The 19,731-nt window shown below is 35.3% G+C and overlaps 1 protein-coding gene across 1 annotated transcript; it reads left to right on the plus strand.

The window, feature by feature from the left end:
- The first annotated feature begins 14,906 nt into the window (after nucleotides 1-14,906).
- Nucleotides 14,907-17,018, plus strand: LOC131674731 (uncharacterized). Its single transcript, XM_058953575.1, has one exon. It carries the CDS (start codon nucleotides 14,907-14,909, stop codon nucleotides 17,016-17,018), a length of 2,112 nt encoding a protein of 703 aa, XP_058809558.1.
- The last annotated feature ends 2,713 nt before the right edge of the window (nucleotides 17,019-19,731 follow it).

Here is a 19,731-nt window from a genome sequence, read left to right on the forward strand (position 1 = left end):
AATTGTTAACTTAACTTAGGGGTAGTTGCGTATCGTTCCGATCGCTCAAACTTTGTACACAAGGTCTTTACATGACATTCAACAAGTTTATGCAAAAAAACTATAAAAAGGAGTGGCCATTAACAAATGGGGGCGTAAATACAGCGAATTTCCTTGATCGCGTAAATTGCTAATTAAACGTATGGGCAGTTGCGTATCGTTCTGATCGCTCAAACTTTGTACACAAGGTCTTTACATGACATTCAACAAGTTTATGCAAAAAAACTATAAAAAGGAGTGGCCATTAACAAATGGCAGCCCGAAAACTGCGTATTTCCTATATGTGTTTAGTTGTTAAATTAACTTAGGGCTAGTAGCATATCGTTCCGATCGCGCAAACTTTGTACACCAGTTCTTTACATGACATTCAACAATGTCAAGCAAAAAAACTATAAAAAGGAGTGGCCATTAACAAATGGGGGCGTAAATACAGCGAATTTCCTTGATCGCGTAAATTGTTAGTTAAACTTATGGGCAGTTGCGTATCGTTCCGATCGCTCAAACTTTGTACACAAGGTCTTTACATGATATTCAACAATGTTAAGCAAAAAAATTTAAATATCGAGTGGCTAATAACAAATGGCAGCCCAAAAACTGCGTACTCCCTATATGTGATTAGTTGTTAAATTAACTTAGGGGCAGTTGCGTATCGTTCCGATCGCTCAAACTTTGTACACAAGGTCTTTACATGATATTCAACAATGTTAAGCAAAAAAATTTAAATATCGAGTGGCTAATAACAAATGGCAGCCCAAAAACTGCGTACTCCCTATATGTGATTAGTTGTTAAATTAACTTAGGGGTAGTTGCCTATCGTTCCGATCGCTCAAACTTTGTACACAAGGTCTTTACATGACATTCAACAAGTTTATTCAAAAAAACTATAAAAAGGAGTGGCCATTAACAAATGGGGGCGTAAATACAGCGAATTTCCTTGATCGCGTAAATTGCTAATTAAACGTATGGGCAGTTGCGTATCGTTCTGATCGCTCAAACTTTGTACACAAGGTCTTTACATGACATTCAACAAGTTTATGCAAAAAAACTATAAAAAGGAGTGGCCATTAACAAATGGCAGCCCGAAAACTGCGTATTTCCTATATGCGTTTAGTTGTTAAATTAACTTAGGGCTAGTAGCATATCGTTCCGATCGCTCAAACTTTGTACACCAGTTCTTTACATGACATTCAACAATGTCAAGCAAAAAAATTAAAAAAAGGAGTGGCTAATAACAAATGGGGGCGTAAATACAGCAAATTTCCTTGATCGCGTAAATTGTTAATTAAACTTATGGGCAGTTGCGTATCGTTCCGATCGCTCAAACTTTGTACACAAGGTCTTTACATGACATTCAACAAGTTTATGCAAAAAAACTATAAAAAGGAGTGGCCATTAACAAATGGCAGCCCGAAAACTGCGTATTTCCTATATGTGTTTAGTTGTTAAATTAACTTAGGGCTAGTAGCATATCGTTCCGATCGCGCAAACTTTGTACACCAGTTCTTTACATGACATTCAACAATGTCAAGCAAAAAAACTATAAAAAGGAGTGGCCATTAACAAATGGGGGCGTAAATACAGCGAATTTCCTTGATCGCGTAAATTGTTAGTTAAACTTATGGGCAGTTGCGTATCGTTCCGATCGCTCAAACTTTGTACACAAGGTCTTTACATGACATTCAACAATGTTAAGCAAAAAAATTTAAATGTCGAGTGGCTAATAACAAATGGCAACCCAAAAACTGCGTATTCCCTATATGTGTTTAGTTGTTAAATTAACTTAGGGCTAGTAGCGTATCGTTCCGATACCTCAAACTTCGTACACATGTTCTTTACATGACATTCAACAATGTCAAGCATAAAAACTAAAAAAAGGAGTGGCTGATAACAAATGGGGGCGTAAATACAGCGAATTTCCTTGATCGCGTAAATTGTTAATTAAACTTAGGGGTAGTTGCGTATCGTTGCGATCGCTCAAACTTTGTACACAAGTTCTTTACATTACATTCAACAATGTCAAGCAAAAAAATTAAAAAAAGGAGTGGCTAATAACAAATGGGGGCGTAAATACAGCGAATTTCCTTGATCGCGTAAATTGTTAATTAAACTTAGGGGTAGTTGCGCATCGTTCCGATCGCTCAAACTTTGTACACAAGGTATTTACATGACATTTAACAACGTTATGTAAAAAAACTATAAAAAGGAGTGGCTAATACCAAATGGCAGCCATAAAACTGCGTATTCCCTATATGTGTTTAGTTGTTAAATTAACTTAGGGGTAGTTGCGTATCGTTGCGATCGCTCAAACTTTGTACACAAGTTCTTTACATTACATTCAACAATGTCAAGCAAAAAAATTAAAAAAAGGAGTGGCTATAACAAATGGGGGCGTAAATACAGCGAATTTCCTTGATCGCGTAAATTGTTAATTAAACTTAGGGGTAGTTGCGTATCGTTCCGATCGCTCAAACTTTGTACACAAGGTATTTACATGACATTTAACAACGTTATGTAAAAAAACTATAAAAAGGAGTGGCTAATAACAAATGGCAGCCATAAAACTGCGTATTCCCTATATGTGTTTAGTTGTTAAATTAACTTAGGGGTAGTAGCGTATCGTTCCGATCGCTCAAACTTTGTACACCAGTTCTTTACATGACATTCAACAATGTCAAGCAAAAAAATTAAAAAAAGGAGTGGCTAATAACAAATGGGGGCGTAAATACAGCGAATTTCCTTGATCGCGTAAATTGTTAATTAAACTTAGGGTTAGTTGCGTATCGTTCCGATCGCTCAAACTTTGTACACAAGGTCTTTACATGACATTCAACAATGTTAAGCAAAAAAATTTAAATATCGAGTGGCTAATAACAAATGGCAGCCCAAAAACTGCGTATTCCCTATATGTGTTTAGTTGTTAAATTAACTTCGGAGTAGTAGCGTATCGTTGCGATCGCTCAAACTTTGTACACAAGTTCTTTACATTACATTCAACAATGTCAAGCAAAAAAATTAAAAAAAGGAGTGGCTAATAACAAATGGGGGCGTAAATACAGCGAATTTCCTTGATCGCGTAAATTGTTAATTAAACTTAGGGGTAGTTGCGTATCGTTCCGATCGCTCAAACTTTGTACACAAGGTCTTTACATGACATTTAACAAGGTTATGTGAACAAACTATCAAAAGGAGTGGCTAATAACAAATGGCAGCCATAAAACTGCGTATTCCCTATATGTGTTTAGTTGTTAAATTAACTTAGGAGTAGTATCGTATCGTTGCGATAGCTCAAACATTGTACACAAGGTCTTTACATGACATTCAACAATGTCAAGCAAAAAAATTAAAAAAAGGAGTGGATAATAACAAATGGGGGCGTAAATACAGCGAATTTTCTTGATCGCGTAAATTGTTAACTTAACTTAGGGGTAGTTGCGTATCGTTCCGATCGCTCAAACTTTGTACACAAGGTCTTTACATGACATTCAACAAGTTTATGCAAAAAAACTATAAAAAGGAGTGGCCATTAACAAATGGGGGCGTAAATACAGCGAATTTCCTTGATCGCGTAAATTGCTAATTAAACGTATTGGCAGTTGCGTATCGTTCTGATCGCTCAAACTTTGTACACAAGGTCTTTACATGACATTCAACAAGTTTATGCAAAAAAACTATAAAAAGGAGTGGCCATTAACAAATGGCAGCCCGAAAACTGCGTATTTCCTATATGTGTTTAGTTGTTAAATTAACTTAGGGCTAGTAGCATATCGTTCCGATCGCGCAAACTTTGTACACCAGTTCTTTACATGACATTCAACAATGTCAAGCAAAAAAACTATAAAAAGGAGTGGCCATTAACAAATGGGGGCGTAAATACAGCGAATTTCCTTGATCGCGTAAATTGTTAGTTAAACTTATGGGCAGTTGCGTATCGTTCCGATCGCTCAAACTTTGTACACAAGGTCTTTACATGATATTCAACAATGTTAAGTAAAAAAATTTAAATATCGAGTGGCTAATAACAAATGGCAGCCCAAAAACTGCGTACTCCCTATATGTGATTAGTTGTTAAATTAACTTAGGGGCAGTTGCGTATCGTTCCGATCGCTCAAACTTTGTACACAAGGTCTTTACATGATATTCAACAATGTTAAGCAAAAAAATTTAAATATCGAGTGGCTAATAACAAATGGCAGCCCAAAAACTGCGTACTCCCTATATGTGATTAGTTGTTAAATTAACTTAGGGGTAGTTGCCTATCGTTCCGATCGCTCAAACTTTGTACACAAGGTCTTTACATGACATTCAACAAGTTTATTCAAAAAAACTATAAAAAGGAGTGGCCATTAACAAATGGGGGCGTAAATACAGCGAATTTCCTTGATCGCGTAAATTGTTAACTTAACTTAGGGGTAGTTGCGTATCGTTCCGATCGCTCAAACTTTGTACACAAGGTCTTTACATGACATTCAACAAGTTTATGCAAAAAAACTATAAAAAGGAGTGGCCATTAACAAATGGGGGCGTAAATACAGCGAATTTCCTTGATCGCGTAAATTGCTAATTAAACGTATGGGCAGTTGCGTATCGTTCTGATCGCTCAAACTTTGTACACAAGGTCTTTACATGACATTCAACAAGTTTATGCAAAAAAACTATAAAAAGGAGTGGCCATTAACAAATGGCAGCCCGAAAACTGCGTATTTCCTATATGTGTTTAGTTGTTAAATTAACTTAGGGCTAGTAGCATATCGTTCCGATCGCGCAAACTTTGTACACCAGTTCTTTACATGACATTCAACAATGTCAAGCAAAAAAACTATAAAAAGGAGTGGCCATTAACAAATGGGGGCGTAAATACAGCGAATTTCCTTGATCGCGTAAATTGTTAGTTAAACTTATGGGCAGTTGCGTATCGTTCCGATCGCTCAAACTTTGTACACAAGGTCTTTACATGACATTCAACAATGTTAAGCAAAAAAATTTAAATGTCGAGTGGCTAATAACAAATGGCAACCCAAAAACTGCGTATTCCCTATATGTGTTTAGTTGTTAAATTAACTTAGGGCTAGTAGCGTATCGTTCCGATACCTCAAACTTCGTACACATGTTCTTTACATGACATTCAACAATGTCAAGCATAAAAACTAAAAAAAGGAGTGGCTGATAACAAATGGGGGCGTAAATACAGCGAATTTCCTTGATCGCGTAAATTGTTAATTAAACTTAGGGGTAGTTGCGTATCGTTGCGATCGCTCAAACTTTGTACACAAGTTCTTTACATTACATTCAACAATGTCAAGCAAAAAAATTAAAAAAAGGAGTGGCTAATAACAAATGGGGGCGTAAATACAGCGAATTTCCTTGATCGCGTAAATTGTTAATTAAACTTAGGGGTAGTTGCGCATCGTTCCGATCGCTCAAACTTTGTACACAAGGTATTTACATGACATTTAACAACGTTATGTAAAAAAACTATAAAAAGGAGTGGCTAATAACAAATGGCAGCCATAAAACTGCGTATTCCCTATATGTGTTTAGTTGTTAAATTAACTTAGGGGTAGTTGCGTATCGTTGCGATCGCTCAAACTTTGTACACAAGTTCATTACATTACATTCAACAATGTCAAGCAAAAAAATTAAAAAAAGGAGTGGCTAATAACAAATGGGGGCGTAAATACAGCGAATTTCCTTGATCGCGTAAATTGTTAATTAAACTTAGGGGTAGTTGCGTATCGTTCCGATCGCTCAAACTTTGTACACAAGGTATTTACATGACATTTAACAACGTTATGTAAAAAAACTATAAAAAGGAGTGGCTAATAACAAATGGCAGCCATAAAACTGCGTATTCCCTATATGTGTTTAGTTGTTAAATTAACTTAGGGGTAGTAGCGTATCGTTCCGATCGCTCAAACTTTGTACACCAGTTCTTTACATGACATTCAACAATGTCAAGCAAAAAAATTAAAAAAAGGAGTGGCTAATAACAAATGGGGGCGTAAATACAGCGAATTTCCTTGATCGCGTAAATTGTTAATTAAACTTAGGGTTAGTTGCGTATCGTTCCGATCGCTCAAACTTTGTACACAAGGTCTTTACATGACATTCAACAATGTTAAGCAAAAAAATTTAAATATCGAGTGGCTAATAACAAATGGCAGCCCAAAAACTGCGTATTCCCTATATGTGTTTAGTTGTTAAATTAACTTCGGAGTAGTAGCGTATCGTTGCGATCGCTCAAACTTTGTACACAAGTTCTTTACATTACATTCAACAATGTCAAGCAAAAAAATTAAAAAAAGGAGTGGCTAATAACAAATGGGGGCGTAAATACAGCGAATTTCCTTGATCGCGTAAATTGTTAATTAAACTTAGGGGTAGTTGCGTATCGTTCCGATCGCTCAAACTTTGTACACAAGGTCTTTACATGACATTTAACAAGGTTATGTGAACAAACTATCAAAAGGAGTGGCTAATAACAAATGGCAGCCATAAAACTGCGTATTCCCTATATGTGTTTAGTTGTTAAATTAACTTAGGAGTAGTATCGTATCGTTGCGATAGCTCAAACATTGTACACAAGGTCTTTACATGACATTCAACAATGTCAAGCAAAAAAATTAAAAAAAGGAGTGGATAATAACAAATGGGGGCGTAAATACAGCGAATTTTCTTGATCGCGTAAATTGTTAATTAAACATAGGGGTAGTTGGGTATCGTTCCGATACCTCAAACTTTGTACACAAGTTCTTTACATGACATTCAACAATGTTAAGCAAAAAAATTTAAATATCGAGTGGCTAATAACAAATGGCAGCCCAAAAACTGCGTATTCCCTATATGTGTTTAGTTGTTAAATTAACTTAGGGCTAGTAGCGTATCGTTCCGATCGCTCAAAATTTGTTCACCAGTTCTTTACATGACATTCAACAATGTCAAGCGAAAAAACTAAAAAAAGGAGTGGCTAATAACAAATGGGGGCGTAAATACAGCGAATTTCCTTGATCGCGTAAATTGTTAATTAAACTTAGGGGTAGTTGCGTATCGTTCCGATCGCTCAAACTTTGTACACAAGGTCTTTACATGACATTTAACAACGTCAAGCAAAAAAATTTAAATATCGAGTGGCTAATAACAAATGGAGGCGTAAATACAGCGAATTTCCTTGATCGCGTAAATTGTTAATTAAACTTAAGGGTAGTTGCGTATCGTTCCGATCGCTTAAACTTTGTACACAAGATCTTTACATGACATTCAACAATGTCAAGCAAAAAAATTAAAAAAAGGAGTGGCTAATAACAAATGGGGGCGTAAATACAGCGAATTTTCTTGATCGCGTAAATTGTTAATTAAACATAGGGGTAGTAGGGTATCGTTCCGATACCTCAAACTTTGTACACAAGTTCTTTACATGACATTCAACAATGTTAAGCAAAAAAATTTAAATATCGAGTGGCTAATAACAAATGGCAGCCCAAAAACTGCGTATTCCCTATATGTGTTTAGTTGTTAAATTAACTTAGGGCTAGTAGCGTATCGTTCCGATCGCTCAAAATTTGTTCACCAGTTCTTTACATGACATTCAACAATGTCAAGCGAAAAAACTAAAAAAAGGAGTGGCTAATAACAAATGGGGGCGTAAATACAGCGAATTTCCTTGATCGCGTAAATTGTTAATTAAACTTAGGGGTAGTTGCGTATCGTTCCGATCGCTCAAACTTTGTACACAAGGTCTTTACATGACATTTAACAACGTCAAGCAAAAAAATTTAAATATCGAGTGGCTAATAACAAATGGAGGCGTAAATACAGCGAATTTCCTTGATCGCGTAAATTGTTAATTAAACTTAAGGGTAGTTGCGTATCGTTCCGATCGCTTAAACTTTGTACACAAGATCTTTACATGACATTCAACAATGTCAAGCAAAAAAATTAAAAAAAGGAGTGGCTAATAACAAATGGGGGCGTAAATACAGCGAATTTCCTTGATCGCGTAAATTGTTAATTAAACTTAGGGGTAGTTGCGTATCCTTCCGATCGCTCAAACTTTGTACACAAGGTCTTTACATGACATTTAACAAGGTTATGTAAAAAAACTATAAAAAGGAGTGGCTAATAACAAATGGCAGACATAAAACTGCGTATTTCCTATATGTGTTTAGTTGTTAAATTAACTTAGGGGTAGTAGCGTATCGTTCCGATCGCTCAAACTTTGTACACCAGTTCTTTACATGACATTCAACAATGTCAAGCAGAAAAATTAAAAAAAGGAGTGGCTAATAACAAATGGGGGCGTAAATACAGTGAATTTCCTTGATAGACTAAATTGTTAATTAATCTTAGGGGTAGTTGCGTATCGTTCCGATCGCTCAAACTTTGTACACCAGTTCTTTACATGACATTCAACAATGTCAAGCAAAAAAATTAAAAAAAGGAGTTGCTAATAACAAATGGGGGCGTAAATACAGCGAATTTCCTTGATCGCGTAAATTGTTAATTAAACTTAGGGGTAGTTGCGTATCGTTCCGATCGCTCAAACTTTGTACACAAGGTCTTTACATGACATTCAACAATGTTAAGCAAAAAAATTTAAATATCGAGTGGCTTTTAACAAATGGCAGCCCAAAAACTGCGTATTCCCTATATGTGTTTAGTTGTTAAATTAACTTAGGAGTAGTAGCGTATCGTTGCGATCGCTCAAATTTTGTACACAAGTTCTTTACATTACATTCAACAATGTCAAGCAAAAAAATTAAAAAAAGGAGTGGCTAATAACAAATGGGGGCGTAAATACAGCGAATTTCCTTGATCGCGTAAATTGTTAATTAAACTTAGGGGTAGTTGCGTATCGTTCCGATCGCTCAAACTTTGTACACAAGGTCTTTACATGACATTCAACAATGTTAAGCAAAAAAATTTAAATATCGAGTGGCTAATAACAAATGGCAGCCCAAAAACTGCGTATTCCCAATATGTGTTTAGTTGTTAAATTAACTTAGGAGTAGTAGCGTATCGTTGCGATCGCTCAAACTTTGTACACCAGTTCTTTACATGACATTCAACAATGTCAAGCAAAAAAATTAAAAAAAGGAGTGGCTAATAACAAATGGGGGCGTAAATACAGCGAATTTCCTTGATCGCGTAAATTGTTAACTTAACTTAGGGGTAGTTGCGTATCGTTCCGATCGCTCAAACTTTGTACACAAGGTCTTTACATGACATTCAACAAGTTTATGCAAAAAAACTATAAAAAGGAGTGGCCATTAACAAATGGGGGCGTAAATACAGCGAATTTCCTTGATCGCGTAAATTGCTAATTAAACGTATGGGCAGTTGCGTATCGTTCTGATCGCTCAAACTTTGTACACAAGGTCTTTACATGACATTCAACAAGTTTATGCAAAAAAACTATAAAAAGGAGTGGCCATTAACAAATGGCAGCCCGAAAACTGCGTATTTCCTATATGTGTTTAGTTGTTAAATTAACTTAGGGCTAGTAGCATATCGTTCCGATCGCGCAAACTTTGTACACCAGTTCTTTACATGACATTCAACAATGTCAAGCAAAAAAACTATAAAAAGGAGTGGCCATTAACAAATGGGGGCGTAAATACAGCGAATTTCCTTGATCGCGTAAATTGTTAGTTAAACTTATGGGCAGTTGCGTATCGTTCCGATCGCTCAAACTTTGTACACAAGGTCTTTACATGATATTCAACAATGTTAAGCAAAAAAATTTAAATATCGAGTGGCTAATAACAAATGGCAGCCCAAAAACTGCGTACTCCCTATATGTGATTAGTTGTTAAATTAACTTAGGGGCAGTTGCGTATCGTTCCGATCGCTCAACTTTGTACACAAGGTCTTTACATTACATTCAACAATGTCAAGCAAAAAAATTAAAAAAAGGAGTGGCTAATAACAAATGGGGGCGTAAATACAGCGAATTTCCTTGATCGCGTAAATTGCTAATTAAACGTATGGGCAGTTGCGTATCGTTCTGATCGCTCAAACTTTGTACACAAGGTCTTTACATGACATTCAACAAGTTTATGCAAAAAAACTATAAAAAGGAGTGGCCATTAACAAATGGCAGCCAGAAAACTGCGTATTTCCTATATGTGTTTAGTTGTTAAATTAACTTAGGGCTAGTAGCATATCGTTCCGATCGCGCAAACTTTGTACACCAGTTCTTTACATGACATTCAACAATGTCAAGCAAAAAAACTATAAAAAGGAGTGGCCATTAACAAATGGGGGCGTAAATACAGCGAATTTCCTTGATCGCGTAAATTGTTAGTTAAACTTATGGGCAGTTGCGTATCGTTCCGATCGCTCAAACTTTGTACACAAGGTCTTTACATGATATTCAACAATGTTAAGCAAAAAAATTTAAATATCGAGTGGCTAATAACAAATGGCAGCCCAAAAACTGCGTACTCCCTATATGTGATTAGTTGTTAAATTAACTTAGGGGCAGTTGCGTATCGTTCCGATCGCTCAAACTTTGTACACAAGGTCTTTACATGATATTCAACAATGTTAAGCAAAAAAATTTAAATATCGAGTGGCTAATAACAAATGGCAGCCCAAAAACTGCGTACTCCCTATATGTGATTAGTTGTTAAATTAACTTAGGGGTAGTTGCCTATCGTTCCGATCGCTCAAACTTTGTACACAAGGTCTTTACATGACATTCAACAAGTTTATTCAAAAAAACTATAAAAAGGAGTGGCCATTAACAAATGGGGGCGTAAATACAGCGAATTTCCTTGATCGCGTAAATTGTTAACTTAACTTAGGGGTAGTTGCGTATCGTTCCGATCGCTCAAACTTTGTACACAAGGTCTTTACATGACATTCAACAAGTTTATGCAAAAAAACTATAAAAAGGAGTGGCCATTAACAAATGGGGGCGTAAATACAGCGAATTTCCTTGATCGCGTAAATTGCTAATTAAACGTATGGGCAGTTGCGTATCGTTCTGATCGCTCAAACTTTGTACACAAGGTCTTTACATGACATTCAACAAGTTTATGCAAAAAAACTATAAAAAGGAGTGGCCATTAACAAATGGCAGCCCGAAAACTGCGTATTTCCTATATGTGTTTAGTTGTTAAATTAACTTAGGGCTAGTAGCATATCGTTCCGATCGCGCAAACTTTGTACACCAGTTCTTTACATGACATTCAACAATGTCAAGCAAAAAAACTATAAAAAGGAGTGGCCATTAACAAATGGGGGCGTAAATACAGCGAATTTCCTTGATCGCGTAAATTGTTAGTTAAACTTATGGGCAGTTGCGTATCGTTCCGATCGCTCAAACTTTGTACACAAGGTCTTTACATGATATTCAACAATGTTAAGCAAAAAAATTTAAATATAGAGTGGCTAATAACAAATGGCAGCCCAAAAACTGCGTACTCCCTATATGTGATTAGTTGTTAAATTAACTTAGGGGTAGTTGCCTATCGTTCCGATCGCTCAAACTTCGTACACAAGGTCTTTACATGACATTCAACAAGTTTATGCAAAAAAACTATAAAAAGGAGTGGCCATTAACAAATGGCAGCCCGAAAACTGCGTATTTCCTATATGTGTTTAGTTGTTAAATTAACTTAGGGCTAGTAGCATATCGTTCCGATCGTTCAAACTTTGTACACCAGTTCTTTACATGACATTCAACAATGTCAAGCAAAAAAATTAAAAAAAGGAGTGGCTAATAACAAATGGGGGCGTAAATACAGCGAATTTTCTTGATCGCGTAAATTGTTAATTAAACATAGGGGTAGTAGGGTATCGTTCCGATACCTCAAACTTTGTACACAAGTTCTTTACATGACATTCAACAATGTTAAGCAAAAAAATTTAAATATCGAGTGGCTAATAACAAATGGCAGCCCAAAAACTGCGTATTCCCTATATGTGTTTAGTTGTTAAATTAACTTAGGGCTAGTAGCATATCGTTCCGATCGCGCAAACTTTGTACACCAGTTCTTTACATGACATTCAACAATGTCAAGCAAAAAAACTATAAAAAGGAGTGGCCATTAACAAATGGGGGCGTAAATACAGCGAATTTCCTTGATCGCGTAAATTGTTAGTTAAACTTATGGGCAGTTGCGTATCGTTCCGATCGCTCAAAGGGTCTAGCAGGATAAGATAGTCAAAACTGCCCCGAAGTGATTCAGGAAACTAACTATACTCCCATGTTCAGCATGGAAAAAGACTACGATTTCCAGATTTTCAGACCCCTAAACCCATACGGGGCCCTATAAGGCCCAGTTTTGTCATTTTTGGTTTTTCGACGATATCTCAATCAGTTTTTGAGCTAGAAAAAACTTTTTTTTTTCAAATTGTAGGGTATTTTAAGCCCGATCAAATGGTGCTAGATTGAAAAAATTTTGGCGCGAAATTCAAATATTTAGAGACGTTCGAAAATTTTGAAATTCGATATTTCCGGAATGGGGACCGACTCAACGCCAAAAAAACAATATGTTGTTTCTAAACATCTCAAAAATATGTGTGATTTTTCTTAGATTTTTGAAAGTGGTGGAACGACCCCAAAAAAAATAAAAACCAACAAAAAATTTAGTTTTTTGATCCTACAGCCTTGTAGATTAGATCTATGTTAAAACAAATAGCACCATTGAATTCTACGTAAAAAAATACATCGAAAACAGATATCATACATATATTATCAGTGCCATTATACACTGAGAATTCATAGTTCAACATAACATACCTCCGCGTACCAGTATGAGCTAATGATGATGTGGAAGGTCGGGAGTTTAAGGTAGTTAATGCTATGCTGTCCTCATGGAGAGTCAGGGCCGGGGGGTCCCCCCGCACTTCCCCGCATAACCTACAAACTCGAGTTTTCGTTCGCATTTTAATTCGATAATTATTATTTCCAATGGTGACCGCAACTCTGACTTCGCATACAGCTTTCTTTAATATTTATCCTTCCTTAGTATAGTTTTTTGAAAAGTTCTCTTAACTAGTTTTGCACTCTATAATACCGTTTTGTTTATGATGCTCTCCATAAGAGCCCGTGTATAAGCGACGAAATTGTGCATTTTTGCGTATTATACATGTTTTCGATGCATTTTTTCACATAGAATACAAAAGTGCTATTGGTTTTAGCCTAGAATACATATAGAAGGCTCCGAAAGCAAAAATACTGCGTTTCTCAGTGTTTTTGTATTTATTCACACGCTGGCCTACCCGGCAGGCAGGGTAGGTATTTATTTGACTATTACATATACTTACTCAAGTTAATAGAGCACAAACAATCCTATCAATTAACGGGCTTTTCGCGCTTAAACAACTTAATAAATAATTTAATAAACGGTAAAAATGAAATAAACAATGAGACAAGTAGATTAAGCGGCGGGACGGAGGTAAGACTTAATAAATAAATTAATTTTAATATTGAGTACATACCGAAAATAATGGAAAAATCCTTAAAAATGACGAAAAAATGTTCTAATCTAAAAGACGAGCAAAGCCGACAGCTCCCAAAGACAGTCACGTAAGAAACAGATAGAGTGACGATCGCCTCGGTGTTCCTATCGCAGGTAATGATTAAATAAATAAATAAATAAATGAAAAATCCTAAACAAATAAAAATGTAGTGTGCCATTTTCAGTACTTTTAATTATTTAAATATAAAAGCGCGCGAGAAATTAAATGACGGAAAAAACTGGAATGTATTAACGAAAATAAATAGATTAAATAAACAATAAGTCAACTAATAAAACAAATAATAAATGTCGTGTAGCGAACAGAGTGTGGAATTTGTTAATTAATAGAGTCCGGACGAGAATAAAAATCACAAAAAGAAAAAGTTGTATTTATTTATTTAAAAACGGTCTTTTCGCACTGATCGAATTCAATAAATAATTTAATAATTGGTAGAATCGAAATAAACAATGAGGTAAAAAAATTAGGCCGCAAAACGGTGCGTAGGACTTAATAAATAAATTAGTTGTAACAAACAGTGTCTACCAAAAATAATGGAAAAATCCTTAAAAATGATGAATAATGTTCTAATCTAAAAGACGAGCAAAGCCGACAGAAGTCTGCTTTCTGGCTATATCAATTTATTTGCTATTGAGTTTTATACTCAAATAATTTCAACTATTTTTATTTAACCGTTAAGTTACCGTTTAAGTTACCGTTAACGTTAATAACGACGTTATAATTTTTTTCCGAAAGTAACGTCATTAATTTTTTTTCGAAAATAATGCCGTTAAAGTAACCTCGTTATTTGTTAATATGCGTTATTTAAAAAAAAATTTTGTTTCCTATAAGACATTAACATACTATATAGAAATAATTTCAAAGTTGCTCATTAGTGCTAATGCTGCCCTGATTAAAAAAAAATTATAACATTTTTAGGAAATAATGGCGTTATTTATCGCCGTTATTCAACGTCGTTACCAAATAACGTCGTTGACATTTTTTTTCGAAAGTAACAAAGTTGAACTACAACCGTTAAATTAAAAAAAATACGCCGTTACTTTAACATTGTTACTTTCCAAGGAAACACTTTATAAGCGATGTTATTTGCGAAAAAATTGTAACGATTTATTTGGTAACTATGTTAAATAAGGTCATTATTGACCAACACGGTTATATGATTTTCTTTAAATAATGTAAATAAAATCCAATGTTTGTGTATATTGGTGTATTAAAGCAATTACTAAACATGTTCTATCAAATAAATAAATAAAAGAATGAATGTGCGTGTAGATTAAATTCCGTAAAAAAACGTTTGTCTGTCTACCACCTGACGGCAATCACTTCTTTACAAATACAATTACTAGAGGGTCGCATTTTTTTCATTTCAGATTCCATTCACAATGGCTGATACGACAGTCGGAGATAGTTGCGCAGGATGTGGTCTGGCAAAGAAGAAAATGTCTGGCTACAAACAGACTGTGAGCAATGAAGAAGAAGCGACAACCCTTTCAGATGTTTTTGCAAGAACGGTGGTGGTTAATGATATTCTATGCATAAAATGTGCTGGGGCTGCTCGTTTCGCAAGGTCAAAACAAAGAAAACTTGAACATGTTCCTCAAACTGAAAGTCAAGAATCCAGTTCATCTTCAGAAGTCGCTTCTCAACCTTCTCATAGTGATCCGCCATTCCAACTATCGAAAAAGTTATTAGTTGATAATAAAAAAGAAGAAGAGACCATTGAGTTGCCATATAGAAGAATCACTTCTACGCATAATTCTTGTTGTTTGTGTGGAAAAAAATCTGGGTTCATTTCTGTACCTTTCGAAGCGCGTCACCAAGTTTTTGTTGAAAAACAAATCTTCATTCCAAAAGGGAATAGATGTTGCACAATTCATCTGATAAACAAAAAATTCTATGCAGATGAAATAAATAATTTGACAGTCGTTTCTCATTCATCTTTGGTTACAGTCGATGACATAACTAAATTATTCCAAGCTTTCACTGTAACTTCAGATAGAGAACTACATCACAGAGTCGGCGACTTTGCTATATCTGAAAAAAGAATTCAAACTTTTACTGGACTTAACTGGGAACAGTTAATTCGATTGCGAGAAATGATGACTTCTTTAAGGAATACGGATAATCGCACCGTAAACCAAGCTCTAGTGATTTTTCTATTCAGATTGCGAACTGGAAATTCAAACGAAATGATTAGCTCTGTCTTCGGTCTAGACCGACCTCAGCAAGTATCTGAATTTTCAAAATCAATTTTAAAATCATTTGAAAAAGATGTATTACCTTCGCGCTTCGGGTTGAAAGCTGTAAATAGAAATGACTTGATTGAAAACCACTCAACAATTCTCCTCCAGAAACTTCACAATATAAAAGACAGTAATCTCACATTGGTTGGTGATGGAACCTACTTGAAACATCAGAAGAGCGCCAATAACGAATACCAAAGGAGGTCCTACTCGGGACACAAGAAGCTTCCTTTATGTAAGCCCTTCACTATTTGTACTACTGATGGATATATTGTTGATGTGCTTGGGCCTTTCTCCGCCAAAGACAATGATGCCAAGATTTTGGAACAACTGCTAACTGAAAATGATGATTTGAAAAATCTTATGTGTAAAGCAGGTGACGTTTTCGTACTCGACCGTGGATTCCGTGACGTACTGCAACTATTAGAAAATATGAAATACCGAGTTCTCATGCCATCCTTAAAAAAACAAGGAGAAAAGCAATTAACAGCAGAAGCAGCGAATAATTCTCGCCGTGTTACAATGATTCGGTGGGTTGTAGAAGCTGTTCATGGTGCCGTGGCTCAAAAATATAAAATTTTCCACCAGCAACTAGATAATCGCTTTCTAGTCGAAGCCAGTCTTTATTGTAAAGTCGTTTGTTTTTTAATTAATGAATTCGGGAAACGGCTGGTGTCTAGAGCTTCTACAAATGAAGATATTCTCAATCAAGTAATTTCAAAACACGGTACGGAAAATACTTTAGCTGAAGATGTAGCGACAGGAAGATGGAGTCGCCGAACGAGTGAATTTACAAAATTGAGTTCCTCTGATGTGGATGATTTTCCAGAAATGACAGAAAATGATCTAATTACGCTATTTACTGGAACTTATCAACTGCAGCAATCGATTTCTTATTTGGCAGAAATGATAGATGACAATAATGAGATGACTGTGCAGTTTCATAAAGATGTAGAGAACATTCTCAAATTGCGTGTGAGATCGAGGCATATTGAAAAAAAGACTTACAACTGTTACATCGATTACAAACCCAATTCAATTGGATGTGGTGGAATTCAGCGATATTATTGCGAATGTGCTAATGGGATGCGAACGATCGGTTGTTGCTCTCATGTTGCTGCAGTTGTTTACTATTTGTCTCATGCTAGATATTTGTCTCGCATTCTTCGACCTGCAGAGCATCTCACCAAGATTTTTGAACGAAACGAAGTCGTTCCCGTTATAGAAGAAGACAGCGACGAAGATTCATAGAGCTATTAAGGTCAAAATCTGCCGAATCAAATTGCACTAAAGTCATGGTATTATTTTATGTAAATTGTTAAATAAGATGTATAAATAAACTGAAAAGCCAATACGTAAAGCTCAATCACATTATATATTAGCCTATGTGTTTAAGCTTGTAATAAATATCAGTGCCTTAAACTTTAAAAAGTTGTACCATTTTATTTATTTATTCCAGAAAAATTTCAAAGTAGAAGATTGGTGGTGAATAGTGCGGTATGATTTGATGTCATAACATGAAATTCATAAATATTACAAATCAAAATCAAGTCGTCAAAAGTATAAATTAAAGTGATAGTAAACTCAATTTAAAAATGTTTTAGCAGAATTTGAATACTATAAGGTCGGCTCAGATTGTAAAAATTCAAAAAGTAATAATATTATTAAATGTAGACAAATATCATGATTTGCAACTATAAATAAATCTTGAGTAGAAAACCTTTACGCATTTTCAATGCACGTTTTCGATGTATTTCTTTATGGAAAATACGATATCGTTCCTGATTTTTTTCATAAAACACAACATTCATAAAATACGCAAAATGCGAAAAACTTAATTTTTTTTTCAATTTTTGGCCTCGAGCGCTCATGAGGTAAATTTTATGATAAAAACAATAGCACCATAATATTCTACGGAAAAAAATACATTGAAAATATGTATAACATGTTTGAAAACAATCTCTTGAGGACGTTAAATCGACAAATAATAAATATTTACAGTGTAAGTGGAGCCGATCGGCAGGGCCGATTTTATCATGTACGGATTTGCATGATGACTTGAATTTTTTCTAAACATATGATACATATTTTCGATGTATTTTTTTACGTAGAATGCAATGGTGCTATTTGTTTTAACGTAGATCTAATCTACAAGGCTGTAGGATCAAAAAACTAAATTTTTTGTTGGTTTTTATTTTTTTTGGGGTCGTTCCACCACTTTCAAAAATCTAAGAAAAATCACACATATTTTTGAGATGTTTAGAAACAACATATTTTTTTTTTGGCGTTGAGTCGGTCCCCATTCCGGAAATATCGAATTTCAAAATTTTCGAACGTCTCTAAATATTTGAATTTCGCGCCAAAATTTTTTCAAACTAGCACCATTTGATCGGGCTTAAAATACCCTACAATTTGAAAAAAAAAAGTTTTTTCTAGCTCAAAAACTGATTGAGATATCGTCGAAAAACCAAAAATGACAAAACTGGGCCTTATAGGGCCCCGTATGGGTTTAGGGGTCTGAAAATCTGGAAATCGTAGTCTTTTTCCATGCTGAACATGGGAGTATAGTTAGTTTCCTGAATCACTTCGGGGCAGTTTTGACTATCTTATCCTGCTAGACCCTTTGTACACAAGGTCTTTACATGATATTCAACAATGTTAAGCAAAAAAATTTAAATATAGAGTGGCTAATAACAAATGGCAGCCCAAAAACTGCGTACTCCCTATATGTGATTAGTTGTTAAATTAACTTAGGGGTAGTTGCCTATCGTTCCGATCGCTCAAACTTCGTACACAAGGTCTTTACATGACATTCAACAAGTTTATGCAAAAAAACTATAAAAAGGAGTGGCCATTAACAAATGGCAGCCCGAAAACTGCGTATTTCCTATATGTGTTTAGTTGTTAAATTAACTTAGGGCTAGTAGCATATCGTTCCGATCGTTCAAACTTTGTACACCAGTTCTTTACATGACATTCAACAATGTCAAGCAAAAAAATTAAAAAAAGGAGTGGCTAATAACAAATGGGGGCGTAAATACAGCAAATTTCCTTGATCGCGTAAATTGTTAATTAAACTTATGGGCAGTTGCTTATCGTTCCGATCGCTCAAACTTTGTACACAAGGTCTTTACATGATATTCAACAATGTTAAGCAAAAAAATTTAAATATCGAGTGGCTAATAACAAATGGCAGCCCAAAAACTGCGTATTCCCTATATGTGTTTAGTTGTTAAATTAACTTAGGAGTAGTAGCGTATCGTTGCGATCGCTCAAACTTTGTACACAAGTTCTTTACATTACATTCAACAATGTCAAGCAAAAAAATTAAAAAAAGGAGTGGCTAATAACAAATGGGGGCGTAAATACTGCGAATTTCCTTGATCGCGTAAATTGCTTATTAAACTTATGGGCAGTTGCGTATCGTTCTGATCGCTCAAACTTTGTACACAAGGTCTTTACATGACATTCAACAAGTTTATGCAAAAAAACTAGAAAAAGGAGTGGCCATTAACAAATGGCAGCCCGAAAACTGCGTATTTCCTATATGTGTTTAGTTGTTAAATTAACTTAGGGCTAGTAGCATATCGTTCCGATCGCTCAAACTTTGTACACAAGGTCTTTACATCACATTCAACAAGGTTATGTAAAAAAACTATAAAAAGGAGTGGCTAATAACAAATGGCAGCCCGAAAACTGCGTATTCCCTATATGTGTTTAGTTGTTAAATTAACTTAGGGCTAGTAGCATATCGTTCCGATCGCTCAAACTTTGTACACAAGGTCTTTACATGATATTCAACAATGTTAAGCAAAAAAATTTAAATATCGAGTGGCTAATAACAAATGGCAGCCCAAAAACTGCGTACTCCCTATATGTGATTAGTTGTTAAATTAACTTAGGGGTAGTTGCCTATCGTTCCGATCACTCAAACTTTGTACACAGGGTCTTTACATGACATTCA

This window comes from Phymastichus coffea, unplaced genomic scaffold, assembly GCF_024137745.1.
Source record: "Phymastichus coffea isolate CEN01 unplaced genomic scaffold, Cenicafe_Pcof_1.1 PCOF00290, whole genome shotgun sequence".
In the NCBI taxonomy this organism is placed as follows: domain Eukaryota; kingdom Metazoa; phylum Arthropoda; class Insecta; order Hymenoptera; family Eulophidae; genus Phymastichus; species Phymastichus coffea.

Coding starts and splice junctions, on each gene's coding strand:
- LOC131674731 (XM_058953575.1), top strand. CDS start 14,907: ATGGCTGATACGACAGTCGGAGATAGTTGCGCAGGATGTGGTCTGGCA.